General features: G+C 30.9%; 1 protein-coding gene across 6 annotated transcripts; it reads right to left on the bottom strand.

Moving 5' to 3' along the window:
• Positions 1-34: 34 nt before the first annotated feature.
• Positions 35-15,652, bottom strand: LOC111702649 (uncharacterized). Of its 6 annotated transcripts, none has more exons than XR_002765458.1 (26): positions 15,253-15,652; positions 14,526-14,604; positions 13,828-13,951; positions 13,549-13,622; positions 12,653-12,730; positions 11,376-11,507; positions 10,567-10,611; positions 9,829-9,904; positions 9,568-9,653; positions 8,553-9,164; positions 8,423-8,475; positions 8,026-8,105; positions 7,475-7,544; positions 7,200-7,231; positions 6,761-6,805; positions 6,060-6,122; positions 5,794-5,868; positions 5,307-5,598; positions 4,252-4,291; positions 3,789-3,864; positions 3,329-3,424; positions 2,268-2,320; positions 1,951-2,046; positions 1,638-1,893; positions 977-1,204; positions 35-370 (listed from the first exon to the last, which is right to left on the bottom strand). XR_002765458.1 is itself a non-coding variant. In XM_023474404.1 (25 exons), exons 1-25 carry the CDS (start codon positions 15,326-15,328, stop codon positions 1,163-1,165), a joined length of 2,751 nt encoding a protein of 916 aa, XP_023330172.1. In that variant the 5' UTR covers positions 15,329-15,652; the 3' UTR covers positions 405-1,162. The 6 variants fall into 6 exon arrangements, 2 of the variants coding, with proteins under 2 accessions (XP_023330172.1, XP_023330173.1); XR_002765457.1 differs by having other exon boundaries at positions 35-364; XR_002765459.1 differs by having other exon boundaries at positions 994-1,204.
• Positions 15,653-19,415: the final 3,763 nt, after the last annotated feature.

The raw sequence follows: 19,415 nt of genomic DNA, 5'->3' as shown, positions 1-19,415 counted from the left end.
AGATTACGAAAGTCCCTCTAAGTGTGAACAGGGGTTTAAGTTTAATTAGATTTATTGTCTGTACTGTTCATTAGAAATATAACAGAACTTAAATAACAAGCTAAACAAATCTAAATATGTAAAAAAACATTAGGAAAATAAGTACATCACAAAAATGTAAATTTATTATTCTGGGAACGCGCACACTTTTACGTGATAAATAATTTTTGAACGAAAATCAGTTTTAAGGTGATTTTAGCCGTTTCTGAAAAAGTTCACTTAGACATTAAAACAAAAAATTTAATAAAATATTAAAAATGTTTTTAGTCACTAACATAAATAATTGCACTCAGATCTTCGTGATATTGTTTTCTTCAGTGAGACTCTTAAACTGTAGAATAGAAAGACGATATTTAAACAATCACTATTTAGTATATAATCTTGACATAAAGAAAATAGTTTAACCAGCTAGTAGTAGCTTGATGACCACTCAGTAACAGCTGTGGTTCATGGGCTCAGTAACATTTTCCACAATAGTTTAGCCATAAATACAATTGCCATAAAAATTTATTATAGTTATTAGTAACCTAAAATAACACAATATAATATTTATCTTTTTATTATACAACTTCAATTATTACTTTTGTGACTACACTTAACAAATGAAAGAACAATAAGGTTAAACTACTGCTCTATTGGAAAAGTATTGTATTGTCATTGATTCTTCACCAAGCTAGCTCTTTCTATCAGTATTAGTGTCATATCCAGGCTTTATAAAAGAATTATATCCTTGTTAGAGTTAGCAAATTATAGCTAAAATAATTATAAGTGTTCCTTATGGCAAAAGTATTCATGGCAAGTGTAATTATGGCAAATGTATTTATGGCACTTGTAATTATGGCAAAAGTATTATAGCAAATGTAATTGAGCCGGTTCATTCCTTTGTCAATTTAAGATCATGACTTGAGTCTAACAGCAGTTCTTCTTTCTATTCCACAGTTGTGTGAATCTAACTAGTCACAACAAATGATTGCATATGCAGTAAAATGGATTTTGTTAAAACCAGCACAAACATATTTCATTAACAAAGACCACTAAATAAGTTTTTTTTGTACATTTGAGCCATCTTATTCATGAATTTTTCCGCCATATTTCGTCCATCATCTTTATTTTGAGGATTTTTTCAAGGTCCAAGAGGGTCGTTTTCCTCCAAATTTTCAAGCTCCTGTAATATAAATAGTGTGAAGAGTTTTTTTAAAACTTTATTATTACACAATAAATTAGTTCAAAGAATCTTTAAAGGGGTTGAGTCTTTTCCACAATCTCTGATTTTCTAATCCATCTTTGCATAGACCTTAGATGTTTTAATATATAATTTTTGTCAGTAAATTCAAATAAACCTCCATGCAATGTTTATGTTTTATGTTAATAATTTTGATAAATGGTTCTTCATTTTTGGGTTCTCTACAAAAGTGACTTGCACATTTCAACTGAGGAAAACATACAGGAATTATTAGAAATTAACACTTCTAAACCTAGAAAAACAACATCTTCCATATTTTGATCAGAGAAAGGTATCAAGGGTACCGTTGTATAAATCAGACAAATGTGCATGAAGGGTTACTTGAAATTACAGTTTCTATAATCGTGATACATACCAAGAACTCAAGCCCATCGTTGTCCTCGTTCACATTAACCCTGACCGTGGTCTCATCCTCGAGTATCTCGACCTCCTCCTCTTCCTCCTCGTCATCCACTACCTCTATACACTTCCCTCCTGTCTTAATTATCTCCTTCTTCTTCCACTCCAGCTCAGCTGCCTTAGCACAATCCTGAGGACCCAAGCCAAGCAGACGTGGGTCTATTTCTTGCTTGTGTGGACAATACAACATTTGATGTCGTCTTACATTGAACCTGAAAATAGGTTTATCAGTTTTCTCTCTCCATGACTGACTGACTGAATAAACTTACTTGGTAGTGAACTCCTTTCCGCAGTAGAAGCAAAGAAAGAATTTTTTTCTTGACCTAGCACTCTGTTTAAAACTGATCTCGTAATACAGAACAAATCTAAAAAACAAAATCTCTTTTCATGTCATTATTTGTTAACTGTATGTTAACTGTATGTAGCATAAATACCAAGATGAAAATAGCCTCAAATGTGAATCTTTCAAGTTTACAGATAAATTTGAGGAAAAAATAGTATTTAGTAAAAAAAACACTGTACAATTCGAAATAGAATTATCATCATCATTGCCAATATTGTAATTAACAAGGTTCAAAAGTTTTACCTTTTAATGTAGATCATCTGCTGATGAGTTTCTTTAAAATGTTTCTCAAGTAACTAAAGTATCCAGAACAATTATCAATTGTAATGTAATCAATGTAAGTTTTTTTATCATAACTATTTTGTATTATAATTATCAGTTTTATCTCATAACATTTTGATCACAATAATCATTTTTATCTCAAAGCAATTCTTCTAATAATAATTATCATTTTTATCTCAAAGCAATTCTTCTAATAATAATTATCATTTTTATCTCAAAGCAATTCTTCTAATAATAATTATCATTTTTATCTCAAAGCAATTTTCATGAACTAATTTTCTTTTTATATAATTAATAATTATAAATTGATACGTTGATAGTTTCTTTGCAAAGGTCCTGTATCATGCACGAAAGAAATGGCGGGTCAGGTCATCATTTAATCTTTCGGATCCATGGCTGCATTTTTATAAAAAAGGGTCATAGACCTCTTAACTGCCTGGTTCCAGTCTTTATCACCTTGAACTAAAATTATTTTATATCAGGTTTGCTCTCTTCATCTTCGGTTAAATGTAGATGAATTTAACCTTGTGCTCACTGTAGAGGCTGAATTAAGTTTTCTAAAATATGATCATGATGGTACAGTATTTTCCAGGTTTTTATCATGTCCCCTCTTTTTCTTCTCTCCTCTAGGGAGGGTAAGCCTAGTTCTTTAAGGTTATCTTTGTAGGATAGGTTCAATATCATTTGTATCTCCTGGCATCATTATTATTTTTATCTCATAACCATTCTTATAATAATTATCATATTAATTTCATTACAATTTTTATCAATATTATCATTTTTATCTCAATCTAATAACAATTTTTATCATAATTGTCATTTTTATCTCTTTTAAGTTCTTATCATAATTATAATTTTTATCTCATAACATTATTATAATTTATGTCAAAATATTTTTTGTAAAAATAAATAATCTTTTTGATAAAATTTTTATTTCAAACTTATTTATCAAAAATTAAATTTTATTTTAAATTTCATCATTACCAGACCCTTATTTAGACCATTACTCCAAATATATTTACCGAGCTTTGATTAAAGGTTTGTGTAAAATCTTGACAAACTCTACAAGTTCCAGTCACATCTGATCCGATCATGCTGATTTTGAAGAACGGATTGTCCTAAAATTCACAAAATTAGCGAAACTAACTTTTGCAAGAAATCACTTTTGATCATTAATTTTTTTTGACACTCCAGCGAAATGTAAATAATTCAAAGTTATGAATAGGGTTAATCGCAAAGAATGAGACTTAAAACTCTTTAAATATGACGATCCCAAGTTTAAATTAAGTTTGCTGCCTTGAAGGTGGTTTTAAATGGCTTATATGATGATTTGGCAAAGAAGGCAAGAAGTTTAATGTTGCAGGGAATGATGAATATAAGCAACGAGACATGTATAAATTTCGTATAATCGTTTTTGAAACCTCATCCTTTGTAGGTAACTGCACTAAACATGTATCTTAACAATTTTAGTTTAGTTTTGACCTGGGCCATCTTCTTATTGGTTCTCTTTGTAAGAACAACAGGAAGATTTAAAGCAACTTTATCTCTCATAATACAACTATTACATTACAATACAAATAAATCTAAAGGTTATTTTAAACTATGTGATGTTGTGTAATACAAGAAATGAAATTAGGTAGGCGGCCAAGTGTTGGGAAGAAGTCAAAAACGTAAGCAATTGTCACCATGAAATGTTTTACGGTGTTTGTAACTTTCACCATGAGATTCTTCAGATTTCTGATTTTTTTAATACTTTATCAATGGTGGGTGATACGATATGACTTGGGCAAAAGCAAGAAAAATTTATTTATTTTAAATATCAATGCAGCATTTGATTTAGGATTTAGGATAGTGCTAAAAATGTTTACCATCTCTTTGATAAAATTTTTTTTTAAAACATCTTTTTGGGAGAAACTTTACTGAACTTTAAGTTTCGTACTGTTTCCTTGTATTTTCTAAAGATACTGCATCAGGGTTCATCATATCTAAACAATTTATACGTAAATCAATCAATAAAATCTTTCACCTATTTAAAAATAAACCATTCACCTATTAATATCATTCCTAAATGCAGCAATCATTCTATTCATCAATCAATTAATATTCATTAAAAAATGAGTGAAAACATTTTTTAATCGATCAGTTTTATCCTTCCTCAAGCAATCAAACAAGCCATGCATTTATCATTGATTCAAATCTTTTACCAAATGATCAACTAGATCATTCATAAATCAATCAATCAGCTCAATCATCAATGAATTCTTTCTGTAATTTATCAATAGCTTAGTAAAAAAATTCATCAATCAATAAATCATCCAGCATCAAATGAAAACATTCATTTATCAAATCAAATCAGTTATTAATCGATAAATTTGATCCTTTGTCAAGCAATCAAACAAGTCATGTATTTTTTATTGAGTCAAATCTTTCACCAATTGATCAACTAGATCATTCATTAATCAATTAATCAGCTAATTCATCAATGAATTCATCCGATCATTTATCAATAACTTAGTTCAATAAACCATCAATCAATAGTTTATCCAGCAATAAATTAAACATTCTTTTTTTTTAAATCAAATCATTTGTTAATCGATCAATTTGATCCTTCGTCAACCAATTAAGCAAGTCATGCATTTATCATCGAGACAAATCTTTTACTAATCGTAAAGTAGAGCATTTATCAATCAATCAATTAGATCTTTTATTAATTAATTCATCCTGTCATTTATTAATCACTCAATCCAATCATTCATCAATCAATCAATCAATCAATCAATCAATCAAACAACTCGTCAATCAATCATTCACCCAACTCATGCATTAACCAATCACATCATTAGTGTCTATTATATATCAGCATTCAATCAAATCATGCATCAATCTTCCAATACAAATTTACACAAAAGAATGAAAAAAGATACATGTTTAATCGACATTGTAAGTTTGAGCATGGCTCTTTCTCATTGATTTGTCAGATTTATTTTAACTGTTTTTTACCTGTGGTGTCCAGAGGATCTACTTGGTTACTTATTAGAAGAGATTGTCGTTGCGCAAAAATTTCAGATCGCTTCAATTCTTTCCCAACTTTTATACGCGCACTCTGTCCGACTCGGGTTTCACCAGCATGGCTGACTGTATTGAGAGTTTGACCCACATGGCTAGCTGAGCTGACAATCCTGAGAGCGAGGGTAGGTGAGTTTGTAATTTGTCCTGTTATAGTTTGGCCTGTGGAGGATAATGGAGAACCAGTCAGAAGGGATGATGTGGAAGCTATCACAGGGGACAAAATCTAAAATTTGGTTGTTGAAATAAAAAGGAAAATTTTATTTGCAAAATTTGGTAATCTTTTTAACACGATACCCACAAAGCATAAAGTTTTAACAAAAAGTACTGTAAAATCTCATTCAAAATATAAAAACTTATTTTCATTCCCTCATTTGAGGCCTGCTATTTTTACAATGTTTTTTTTGTATCGTTTATTTACCGATTCTGAGAAAACCGGTTTGCTCTGATGTTGATTGTTTGGAAGGAACTTGATAGACCCACTAGAGATACCATCCTGAATTATTCATTCTCAAATTATTATCAATGATTCAACTGAATAAAAAAAATAATTGTTTTTAGTTTTTACGACATAGCAATTGAGAATATTAAAAAAATATTCTTAATCTGTTGAGTGTTTGAAACTGAAAACTTTCCCCCAAATGACTCTTTTTAATAAAAATATAATCTTTAAAATATTCATTTTACCTTTGCTTTAAAAACATCAATCAGCATAGTTTTTCCGTCTGGGCCAACCACGGGAATAAACGTCTACAAAATCATAATATTTAAAAATTTAACATGTTAAATGAAGTTATTCTACCTAATTCAAATAAAAAAATAAACTTCATTCTATAAACTTAAGTGCTGAAGCCTCAAATGTAATGACTTAAAGAACTAAAGTGTACCCTTGAAATCTTAATCTGATAAAAAATGGATGAAAAAACTTTGTTTATTTTAAAAGTGTCAAATTCTGATAATTTATCCAGTCTTTAAGCAAAAATGAGCAAATAAATTTTGCAAATAAACCACAATAGAAAATAAACAGTTTTTAAAAACAAATAAATGCATTGTTCATACTTGATCAGACAAAGTTTTTTAGGGTACCATTGTAAATCAGGCATGGCCATCTTTGTTGAGAGTGTCACTTAAAAATAGATAAAATGAACAAATATATCAAGAACTCAGGTAAAACAATACATTTGTATGTTGAAAGGTTTAAAATGGAAAAGATATTTTTGGTGGTGATACGCCCTCTTCTGAAGTCTAAAGTTGTGTGGTAACAGTTCGCCCAATCACGTTTCACCCAATTTTAGATGAAATAACGATTCACCCAATAACGTTGTGACACAACCACCTTTCCCCCCCCCCCCCTTTGATTAAGCTTGATGATGTATCTAATTGTTTACCTTGGATTCAGCTTTACTCATCTCCATTGAAACAGTACCCGACAACTTTAATATAAAAATATTAATTACTAAAATATATCAATGAAAACGCAACACTTAACATTTCATTGATTTACACAGAGTGTTTCATACTTAATGCAATCTTTTATACAATATTTTATATATTTGGAGTAATTTAGAAACTTTGAGGAAAAACTGAAAAATGAGACATAAAAAAGGTTTTTGATACTTCATACCCAAAACTTAAGTTTTCCCCTAATTCAGCGACTAAACCTCTAAAAAAACTGAGTAAACATGTTCAGATGAGGGCCATGTCAGGGCGGACCATGTTAATTTTATTTTAATGTTTTTATCCCTGATTAAATAATCAGCATTTTGTCATGAAAATAAATAAACAAATTTTATAAATTGAATAAATAAAAATAGTTAAGATAATTACCGGCATCTTGGGAACACCAGCAATAGACACAACTAAAAAGAGTAAACAATCAATTAATCAATTAAATAACCACTCGATCAACCAATCAAACATATCAAATAATCAAGCATTCAATTGATTAATCAATCCAACAACCCCTCAAATAAAAACTAAGAAGAAGTATAAGTAGTAGAAAATGTGCAGATTTCTTAAAGGAACCCCCAAGTGTCAAAGTAGTTTTTTAAAAGCAATGAATACTAAAAATATTTAAAAATAAAAAGGGTTAAAGAATGGACCTGGTTTGGGGAGAATAGGCTTAAGTTGTCTCTGCTCTCCTACTTTCATCTTCAATTGTAGTTCTTTTAACTAAATAATAATAATTATAATTATATATATATATATTATTATATGTACATTATATGTATATAATTATGATTATGATTATGATTATAATTAGAATGACAACAAGAACAAATACAAATTTACAATTCCGCATCATATTGGGTCATGCTTTAACTTTACATTGGAAGTTTTGGGACAAAAGAGCTGAAAATTTACAATTCCGCATCATATTGGGTCATGCATTAGCTTTACATTGAAAGTTTTGGGACAAAAGAGCTGAAAATTTACAATTCCGCATCATATTGGGTCATGCTTTAACTTTACATTGGAAGTTTTGGGACAACAGAGCTGAAAATAAAAAAAAATTGTGTAAGGCCAAAATCAAATTTTTCGTTAAAAAATACAGTTTTAAAAAAAAATTTAGTCCGGTTTTTGGTGTTAAAGCTTGGGTTTAATGCAGTTTGATATGGGACACCCTGTTCGAAGATATTGAGAGAGAAGGTACCTTGGTTGAAATATTAACAAACTTTGGCGTAGAAGGTTCTTTCTGAATCAATTTCTCTTCATCAGCTTTTCGTTTTAATCCTAGACAACAAATATTTACAAACTTTAACAAAAATATCAGCAAGTCTTAAAACCCAAATATTGACAAACATTTACAACAAGTGTTACCAAATTTTAAAAAAAATGATTACAGCTTACATTATTTTTAACTGTAGGTAAGTAAGTAAGTAAGTAAGTAAGTAAGTAAGTAAGTAAGTAAGTAAGTGAGTAAGTAAGTAACAAAGTAGTTCACTATAAATATATCAAAAAACACAAAATAAAGTGTTTGAGAAGGAAATATTTAAAACCTGCAAAAAATAATAATTGTGGGAATTTTCCCCATTTAAAAAAAAGACCACCTATACTTGATTTTGTGTTTTGAAGAACAGGTGGCTGTGGTTGCTTTACAGGCCTAAAAATATAGATTATTTAAAATATAAAATTCTTCACATCTTTCAAAATATTAAAAATAACTAAAATATTACTTACAAGGATGTATCTGAAAATGTGATTTTCAGAAGACCTGGTAACGGTTTCTTAACTTTTTTCTTGGTTTCGACTGTAGAAGGCAATGCTGGTTCAACAATTTCTGTTTTTAATTCAAAAGTTTCTTCCTCGATCACTATTTCCTTTTCTACCTCGCCAAGACCGTCCACTTGCATATTTTCCGTCTTGATCTGGACTTGGGTTTCTTGAGCGTCTGTGTTATTTTCAATTACTTGTTCCGTAACATTCTCTTGAGAAATATTGTTCTCTTCCTTGATATAAGTAATGATACTGTTGGTTGCTTCACTATTTGATGATGAAGGATTACAAATTGGAACATTGTTGGGAACTGCACTCTTCTTAACAGTGTCAGACTTTGCTGATTGCGGTTTCTTTATATAACTTTTCTTCACAGAATGTCCCTTCTTCAAGTGGACTTTGCAATCGTCAACATTTTTAAAAGTAAATGGGCAGCGTGGGCAGAAGACGATGCCCACACCTCGATGCGCAATGCCAACATGAATTTTAAGCCCAGCACGCGCAGAAAATAATCGCTGGCAGTGAGGACACTGGAAGTTGTCGAATTGGTATGTTTCAGTCTTTGAGGGTTTGTATCTAAACAAATATATAATTGACTTGAAGGACCTTGTGGATGTATTTACCCTCCATTTAACAAGGGACATGACTCATTCACAACGGTACCCTTTTAAAACATTGTGTGATCAAAATATTGGAAATTTCAGTAGTTTTACAAACTAGAAAAGCGTTTTCTCATTGAAGTGTTCTCCATTGTTTCTGCAAGTAGAAATACGCAAGTCACTTTTTTTTTGGAAATTTGACAATTGTAAATACCTAAAGAGAAATATTGATATCCAGTTCATTCATAATAAAAAACTTTTAAATGTTATTGTTGTAAATCTGTCCTTATTCTCGAAAAATGGAGTTTCTTAAAATTATGTTTACAGACAGTCATGTAAAGTTCAAATTCTAAAAGCACTTTTAAAAATTGAAGCAATACCTGAGGTATATTTCTTTAATAATTTCAGGATTAGAGAGCTTGGCTGCTTCATATCCAGAAATTTCATCTTCAAAACCATCATGACACTGTACAACAATAATTATAAAATAATAGACTATTCTCAACTACTTGTTCTTGTTTCTCCTCATTTTTCATCATTCCTGGTCATTTAATTGTTCCTGTTCTAGAACAACTAATAACAAGGAGAAAGGTCGGACCCAACACCCCTTATCTATAAAAAAAATATTTTAAAAATATTACCAGCAGCAAATGTTCCTTCATGAGTCTACCGTCTTTCCCGTCCTCGCCAAACTGTTCTTTGCACAAAATACAGGATCTGAAAATGTCCACACTTTTTCATCATATGTTTTTATGAAAGATTTAGTTATTATGATTTTCATGTAAATAAAGAAATGGTGCTATTTTTATTAACCGTCAATGAATTAATTTAAAAGTTGATAAATCTCAGCCATTTCTCAATGGAATGTGGTTGCGAGTGGGGTTTCCAATCGAAATTTTTTGCACGAACATCGTGCAAATTGCGCAACGATTTTCTAAAGTTTAGAGTAAAAATTGCGCGAAATTTCGATATAATTTTGCAAAAGCTATTTCGCACAAATTATAAAGAAAATCTTGGTTTTTGAGTATTTCGTTGTTTGCTGCTATTTTTTGTTATTTCGAGCTATTTTGAGAAACAGTTTTAGAAAATGAATGAATTAATCACTCAGGGTTTCTTGTACAAAATTGAAATTTAGAAATTTATTAGATACATATCTATAGATTAATACAAATTAACTGGCAAGTATTTTCCCCTGTTTGATTTTCCCCCTAGAAAAATCTTACATTTAACACTTTACTCGATTGAGAGAAAATAAAAACCCTAACATACTCAACATCGGAGAGAAAAAGAAATATTTTCAAAGCAGAGAGCCGGGAGAGGGTGTAAAAAGATTTTTTAAGAAAAAATAAACCCCTGATAAAAACAGGAAAAAAACTTACTGAACCAAGAGAAGATTTTCTTCCGCCATGTGTTTCTTCATCTCTCTAAACAATCCATTATTCAAATTCAAAAAAAAAATTTTAATTTGAATTTATAAAGCAGTTGAGTTAATTCTTCGTTGATAAAGTAGCATTTCCGAGTCACAAAGGTACCTTAAAACCAGTGCTTAGGATCCGCAAGATTTTGGCTTCCTGCATCCGGGATCCGCAAAAATATGCGGATCCACGGATCCGGATCCGGATCCGGATCCAAGGGGTAAAATATCAACCAAAAACTGTGAAAAAAAAACTTTTATACTCCTAAAACCCAACTGAACTTTTGAAAAAAGAGAGATTGTAAAAATTTTCTCATTTCTGAATGGTTCATCAAGTTCTAGGACAAAAATATGCGAAAAATTAAAACAAAGAATTATTTTTTGTTAAGAAAATTCAGTAAATCAGTAAAGAAATTCTGGATCCGGATCCAATTTTTTCCCGTGCGGATCCAGATGGATCCTATGCACTGCTTAAAACCTTTGTCAGATCAAGAATGCATAAAAATAGTTTTTTCTTTAGAAATTTCTCCATAAAACTCTCTTTAAGCTAGAAAAACAATGATATCTTACACTTATAAGATTAAGATTTCAAGGGTAACTTAATGAAAAATGTGAACCAAGCATGCCCTTTACATAGAAGTCACTTGAAAATACAACGACGATCCCTTTACATAGAAGTCACTTGAAAATACAACGACGATCCCTTTACACAGAAGTCACTTGAAAATACAACGACGATCCCTTTAAAGGAAAAAAATTTGGTTGGTTGTTTTCCTAAGGTCAGTGAAGATCTTCTCACAAAGTTCACAGTAGAATTTCCCATGTTTCATGTACATATGTTGGACTAGTTCCCGTTTACTGTGTAGTAGGAGACATTGCATAGGACACCTCTGAGCACATTCATGACTAAATAAAATAATGTCAATGCTTGGGAAAATGAACTAAAGGAAACTGCTTCATTCATATAGTTAGCATAGGATATATCAATATTCGTACAAACAACATTCTTGTGAACTTACAGCACAACTCTTAAAACTTCAGACTAGTAAGACGACTGTCAGACTCAAATTGTGATTTAAAGTAGTCCAATACAAATATACAGTGCAGTGCAGTGTACTGTACACACTACACAGGCTCATTTCACGAAAAAAATGATTTTAATTCTCTACAGTTTTTTGTGTCTCGAAAAGTTAAAACCGGTAAAGAGAAATCTCAACCAAACTTGGAAAAATACAGACTATCATGTCAGTTGAGGATATATATTCTTCGATAGAAATATTATAATCATCAGTCCAAGGATGTGTGTGGTTGGTGATATCTAAATTTAAATGTCTAGATTTATGTGTCTCACTGTATTCAGACAATATTCAGCACTTCGCTGAAAGGTTTCATCAGAAAAACAAATAAACGGATTATTTTAGAAAATAAAAATGAACGTCGACTTGTAAAGTATGTACATTTTTTCCAAAAGTACATTTTCCCAAGTGCAACTTCCCCATGAAGGAAAGCGGCAACTTCCCCAATGCACATTTTCCCAAGTAACAATTTCCTTTTAAAATAATTTACTATATTTTCTTTAAAATAAGTAATAGCCGCAACGCTCGGCCCCCTAGCCCATCCTAGCCGCAACGCTCGGCCCCCTAGCCCGCCTGCGGCACCTCAGACGCCTAACCTAACCTTAAATAATGCAATATTCTTTCTTTAAAACAAGTAATAGCTGCAGCGCTCGGCCCCCAACCCCATCCTAGCCTTAAATAATAAAAAGGATCGTTGAATACATTTTTACCCTTTGAAGAAAGGGGGTAGTCCGCTAACATGCTTGCCTTAACTAACTGAGAGAAACTAAAAGAATTTTTTTTAAAGTTAGTATTTTCTAAAAAAGTTGGGAAATTTATTTAAAAATGTAAAACTTAAATACTTTAATACTTCCTTCATGGGAAAAATGCATTTTTTCCTTCATGGGGAAGTTGCCACTTGGGAAATTGGCATTTGAGAAGTTTCCCTTGGAAAAATATTTTTGGGAAAGTTCCTAGCACCAAAATTATACTTACTTGGTAATACTTCCAACCATTGGTTTTCTGCATCGTCCACACTTCGTCGGCCACTGCAGATGCTTTAGCAGCAGGTGTCTTAACAACAACTTTTATATATTTTTTTTCAGTTGTGTATAAGTTCTTTAAAAATCATCACATCCTCCTTTTGAAAATAAAATTTTCCCCAGAAGTTAGGTATATTTTTTGTGTGATTATATTCACGAATTGGGGAAATAACATTTTGGGTGAAAAGTAAAATAACCGATGAAAATACTTGATATTTTGTTGCCGATTTTCTTGTTTCCCCCCCCCTCNCCCCCCCCAAGATCTTAAGGCGGGGGGATGATTCTGAAAAAAATATATACCCCTGGACTGCCAACACCGTCTGAAGTAAACCAATGTACATTGGCATGTCCGATTTACAAAGGTACATCTTTGAAATTGAAAACTGACAGAATTAAACACCTTTTTAAAGGTATAAAAATGACGATATCCTAATTAAGATTATTGATCAGATAAAGATTTTAAGGTTACAGCTGTAAATAAAAATAAAAAAATCAGTCCCTTTTTTCCCATAATTCTAAAATAAACGTATAAAAAATTATATTTTGAGGCCAGTAATCAGTTCCTTTGTAAAATCAAATAAATGAAGAAGAAGATAGGTCCAATTCTAGATTATCGCAATAAAATTGAGCATTTGCCGCAAACTCAAATTTTCTAATCTCTATATATTTGCAACCTTAGATGTTTCAAAATTAGATTATTTTATCATTAACATAATTAATTATTTTAAAATAACTAAAGTTGCAAAATAAATGGGATTAAAAAATCAAGAGTTTGTAGCAAAACTCAATTCTTTTAACTTTTAATTTGTTTTTAAAATCTTAATTTTAAAGTGCTGACTGTTGGTCTACCTGACACTAAAGACATCTGTCTTCTGATATGCATCACATCGATTACACACACTCACTCGACTTTTGTGTCCCAGCTGACATTTATAGGTTCATTTAAATTCAGTTTTTAAAACTTATATTTTAAATATTTTCCTTACTTTTTCGATGAAGAAGTAAATTCTTTCAATTCATACTTAAAATAATAATCGAATTCTAAAAATATAAAAACAAAAAACGCAAAGTCAATAAGTCAAAACGACCTTTTTCGCGAATCCCAAATGAATAAAATCCTCTAAATTCCTTTGGTTTAGTTTTCATGTCTGGGAGAAGAATGCAGCATTCACTGATCAAATATACATCAGCCTCCTCCCAACCCCAGGCTATGTGACCCAAACTCTTCTCAGCTCGGAAAGCGATGTGATTTCTAAAAAAAAATATATGTGTATTAAATTAATTTTGTTACAGACTATAGAGCAATTAATTTTACTGGAATTTGCATGATTGCTGCACAATTGCTTAGGATTATCTAAAATTATAAATTGATTCTATTTATTATAATGATATATATAAGTATGATGACTTGTTTGGACATTTTAAAATCTTTATTTTCCTGAGATGAAATAAAATAAATAAAATTTGAATAAAAAATCAACAATTTTATTATTTGGATTTCTCACGAATTCTTGGGTAGTAAACTTAAGATTTTTTCCCGAATACTTGTTAAAGTTTTTTTTTCTATAGAAAACAATAAATGAATCTCTAACACTCTTGATCAAATAAAGTCTTTTCGAGTACCGTTGTAAATCGGGCACGCCTTTTACTTTAAAATTTCTACAATTGTGCCTTTAAAACCCAAACATGGACAAGAAAGAGTAGCATGAAGCGTCCTTAAATCAAAGGTTCCTTGATTGAATCATTAACTAATTACAAAAATATATTTCCTAATATGTCTTCAGTTTTCACTTTTTAAGAAATTATGCTTCATGACTTAAATATACCTGACAGCGTACCAGTCGGCATTTGTCTCGGAATTTTGTACTTGGTCCACAAGTTCTTGGACTTCAAATATCTCGTCATCTAAAAATAATTGTGAAACCCTGTTACAAAACATTTCTTCGTTTGACCCTGTGTCGTTTGACCCTGGGTCGTTTGACCCTTTGTCGGTGAATCGCCGGGGATTGCCGGGAGGTCCAAAAATAATTTTCTAGAACAAATCCAGATTATATAATATGGTATGGAAACATATGATAATTAGTGACAAAAATAAAATTATTCATAAGTATAATGATTTATCTTATCATAAGATCAGTAATATATATATTCAAGAATAAGATTATTACATATAAAGGGTCCGTCCTACGATATTTGGACCCCCCCCGCCCCCTCCCCCTCCTATCAATTTTGTACATGACCTTTAATTTCAAGTTATTTTGTATTATTTAGTGTTAGATAAGGTTAAGACAATTTCAGGGCCGAGCGCTACGGCTAGGACAGGTTAGGGGGCCGAGCGCTGCGGCTAGGACAGGCTAGTGGGCCGAGCGCTGCGGCCAAGGGTTAGGATAAGTTAAGACACTTTCTGTAAGATCCATGTACAAAATTGATAGGAGGGGGGGGGAGGGGGGGGGTCCAAAAATCGTTCTCAAGGAAATTACCCATTTAAATATTACATTGCAGTATCCATATCATGATTTTTTGCATAATTTTAATTAATAGTTCAATACTTACTTTGACTGTTGCTTTTTGTTTTTAGGTCACTAGCTAAAAACAGCATACTTTGCCCATCTTCATCCTCAGTTTTCATTTTTTTAAATAAAGAATGTTGAAAATGATCTCAATTTTGAGAAAGCAAGTATACTCTGTCCAGTGTATACTGTAACCGAGTGCATACGCCTGTATAGTGGAGAGGGAGAGAGACTATTCGACTAGTTCCGACTGTGTAGATATAGAAGTTCAGCTGTGCTTTCTCGACTTTCTCAAATTCTGACAATTCCTAATTCCTATTGGTTCTCTAAATCACATGACCAGTCCAATTCCAGACTCCCTATTGATCAACATTTTCAGTTTCGGAGTAATTGTCCTGATTGAAAAAAAGAAAGCCAAATAAGACAGAGAGAAATACAGATTTTAGAGAAAGGATGAGAGAGCATGTTCTGTATTTATTTATTAGAAAGCCGATCAACTTTAAAGCAAAAGATTATTTTGCTGGCCCCTCGAGCAGCTAAAATCTTAAAAGTTTATACCCTGCAGTAATTTTTTTATTTGTTCTTAAACATATGATACAAAATGTGAATTTGCACATATGAATTCAATTTTATAGCTGTTTTAAAATTTAGCAATTTATAACTAAAGAAGGGGAATAATGGTACGTCATACAACATACAATTCAATGATTAATATTGATTTGTGCAGGAGGCTTGTTTTATCTACTTTAAAAAGTTTTATTAATTTTTAAACATATATATATACGGAAAATTTTTGTTGCTCAAATTTAAGTAAAATTTGCATTGAAAAAATGAAAATGCCTGTAATTAAGCTCAGGAAAAGTTCTGACATGAAAAGCCTTATTTTTGCCGAAACGGGCTATTATTGCAAGTGCTTAAGTCCTTCCAAAATGAAAATTATTTATTAAATTTTTGCATTTTTTTTTGTCTTATAAATCTTCCTAAAATGAATTTTCGAAAAATTTCCCATGCAAGCTGGAAACAGAGTATAACAAACAGTTTATCTCAAACCTAGAGTATATATATATTTTATCATAATTTCAATTTTTAAAATGAGTTCAATGGTTAAAAAAAAAATCATTGAATTTTTAAAGTTTAGAGAAAAGTTTTTAACCCTTAAAAAGGAATAAATGAAACGGAAGTTGTGTTGAAAACTTGCAAGGTACTGCAAATCTTAAGCATCTGAATGTGGAACTCGAGGTCCACGTGCCCCCCCATGTGCCATCCCTGGGGTGGCACGCTATAAGAATGATGTCTAATTGAAATGATTTTATTTGATGGGGGAACAAATGAAAAATGCGATATTAAAAGGCAACTTAATTCATCCTCTATAAAATATTTTTCAAACAAAAATTCAGGTAAACCCTGAAAATTTTAATTGTTCTTCGCAAAAATACATTTTTTAATTTTTTTATCGATTTGATGGTTATTATATCGTTAGAACTGACGAGGGTCAACCCAGACCGAAATATATTTTCAATAAATGTGGAGTGGAACTAACATCTACTTTTTTACTCTACAGAGGTTTGGTCCATCACCAATCACTGAATTTTAAACATATAACTTCTGTCAAAAAAATATTTTTGGTTCCTAAAAAAAGAAAAGAAAAATTGGACATCAAAAGGCAAGTTTTTTTATTCTTTTTAATTCTTTTTACCCAAATATTCAGCAAATAAAATCCTACACATTGTTTTGCTGCTCTTCTGCAGGGAGGAAAGTTATTTTCTAAAACCCGGTGTCATGCTTGGAGAGAACTCGTACCTGGAGCTGACTCGTAATTACGAAGACGATCTTACTCTGGTTCTACGCGGGTTAAAGCTACGCGGCAAAGCGCAAGTTTATTTAAATATAAACAAAAACTTTGGATTTAGTTAAAATTCGCGTTTTCTAAGCTACATTGCGAATCAGTTAAATGAATTTGTTTATTATTGATATGATTCAAATAAAACCTAACTCTCTCTCCATGGCTTCAACACAAATAATTTATTAAAACCCCGTGATGCTGTGTTTTTATATGTACAATTTAAATTATCTGAGTTTAAGGCCAAATTTCGGTATATATTCCTAGAGAACGATTTTTGGCCCCCCTCCAGCCCCCCTCCTATCGGTATATTCCTAGAGAACGATTTTTGGNTTTTTAAATAATTCTTTGATTTAGTACAGTGATGCCTACTGAGAATGCTGAAATCCGATAGATTTCCTGTATTATTACAATTTGTTTGTTTATTTTTTGACTGCATATGGTTATACTCGGTAAAACAAGAAAATTACAGTATACAAACAGAGTCTTCACTGTTCATCTTGCTGGGACATTATAGACACATCTTTACAGCCAAAAACAATATAAAATTTGTCAATGAATTCCCATGTTTATTGGGACACCCATGTATATATATTTCATGTATCTATTGTATCTATATCTCCTTGTTTTTACACTTCACACAACGTATTTAATTAAATGTTGGATCACACTCACAAGGCACATTTTTAACAATTTTGAGAAAAAAGTTTTGACCAAAATTCTTTCCGATCTAACAGACATAAACGTTTTTAACTCTTAGAAATAATGACATCATATAACCTTTGATTTTTCATTTTTTACAAAAATATATTTTGAAAATATTTTTTGCTCGAGATATTTTTCATGAAGTACTGTAACTCCTGTAACACCTTCATTTATTATCGATTTCTTTGAAGACGGTTTTGTTCTGTTTCTGTAGCAGCCGCTGTAATCAGGATCAATATTTGGGAAAACAAATACCCTTCAAATTACAATCTGAGCTGCTCTGTTTTGTCATTTGTTTCGAGAAACACCTTTCTTGGGGCCAAGGTGATTGATACAAAATATAACACAATTTTACACTTTCCAAATTTTTAACAAGATTGCACATAACTTATTTATAATAATTCTGAGTTATCTTTTTGTATTTGAGACACAAGCATCAGTTTCCTTTTTTTATTTCAATAACCCAAAAGTAAACGAAAGTTCTAAATAATGTGCCTATGGTTGGATGACATAGTAACAGGTCAAAACGTAATCGGATCAATAAAGGATTTTCCGTAAAATTTTCTCTAATCCTTCATATTCTTTTCATCCTACTTCTTTTCGTTCTTTACTCTTCCTTTTCTTTCTTCTCATCTAATACATGAATCTGTCCTTCCCATTCTTTTCATTCCTCATTCTGCTTATCTTAACTATTTATCTCAGCATTTCAAATGTCTATCCTACCTATCCATTATTTTTTTTACTTCTCCTGTTCATTTCATAAGTCATTTCCACCTTTAGTATTTCTTATATACTCATCTGAACTTGTTTTTAAGACTTACTATCATACAGGGGAAAAAATCGAGTAGTTCATTACAACTTAAAAGTTATTAAGTTTATTTATTTTATTTCAGTTATGGGCAGACGAAAAATGTAAAAATTAAATAAATAATGAAATAAATGAATATATATATAAATCAATAAATACACAAATAATAAAATACATAAATAAGAAAAAAGGGATAACAAACAAATAAAAGAATAACAAGAAAACAATTGATAAATATGCTTTTAGCTTTGTTAATTCATTAATAATTCAATTGGATTTATTTTGTAAATAAAGGAAGGTAAAATTAGTTATTAGATAAATTTAGTCAAATTGTAATATCAAGTGGATAAAAGTTGTAAATTGATATCTAAATTTAAAATCATATCATATTTAGAGTATCTTGAAACTAATTAACCTTCCTTTTTCAATAGTAATTTTTTTAATATTTTTTAAAAAATAATTAAGGAACTAAATCTGGATGTCCAGAGCAATTAGGATGAAAGGGTTCTGCAGGAATATATATCTCAAAAATTGATTCTATCAAGTGATTTCATAGACCTGTGATTAGATTAAATTTTGTTAAAAAAATAAAGAGATAATATATTCCTGTAGAAGAAAATTTAATGCAATCAGAGTGAAATTGTTTAAAACATGATTTACAAACTATCATATTATTGCGAGCAGGCAATCTGCAAATACAGTGAATATCCAAGCGATATTCACAGAAATACCCGATATGCTTTCTTTCAGAACTTTCTGATGGAAACTTTGAAATTAATCCGTTACGAATACAAGCTGACATATGAGGTCTCAAAAATTCAGTAAAGTAGTTAATTTTTCGAGGATCCTCATC

The sequence above is a fragment of the Eurytemora carolleeae genome, unplaced genomic scaffold (assembly GCF_000591075.1).
Source record: "Eurytemora carolleeae unplaced genomic scaffold, Eaff_2.0 scaffold412, whole genome shotgun sequence".
NCBI classification, from domain to species: Eukaryota; Metazoa; Arthropoda; class Copepoda; order Calanoida; family Temoridae; genus Eurytemora; species Eurytemora carolleeae.
This window is presented reverse-complemented; position numbering and strand designations above follow the sequence as displayed.

Coding starts and splice junctions, on each gene's coding strand:
- LOC111702649 (XM_023474404.1), bottom strand. CDS start 15,328: ATGAAAACTGAGGATGAAGATGGGCAAAGTATGCTGTTTTTAGCTAGT. Junction 9,905..10,566: donor GAAAATCTTCTCTTGGTTCA/GTAAGTTTTTTT, acceptor GGACATTTTCAG/ATCCTGTATTTTGTGCAAAG. Junction 4,292..5,306: donor AGATCCTCTGGACACCACAG/GTAAAAAACAGT, acceptor TAAATTGTTTAG/ATATGATGAACCCTGATGCA.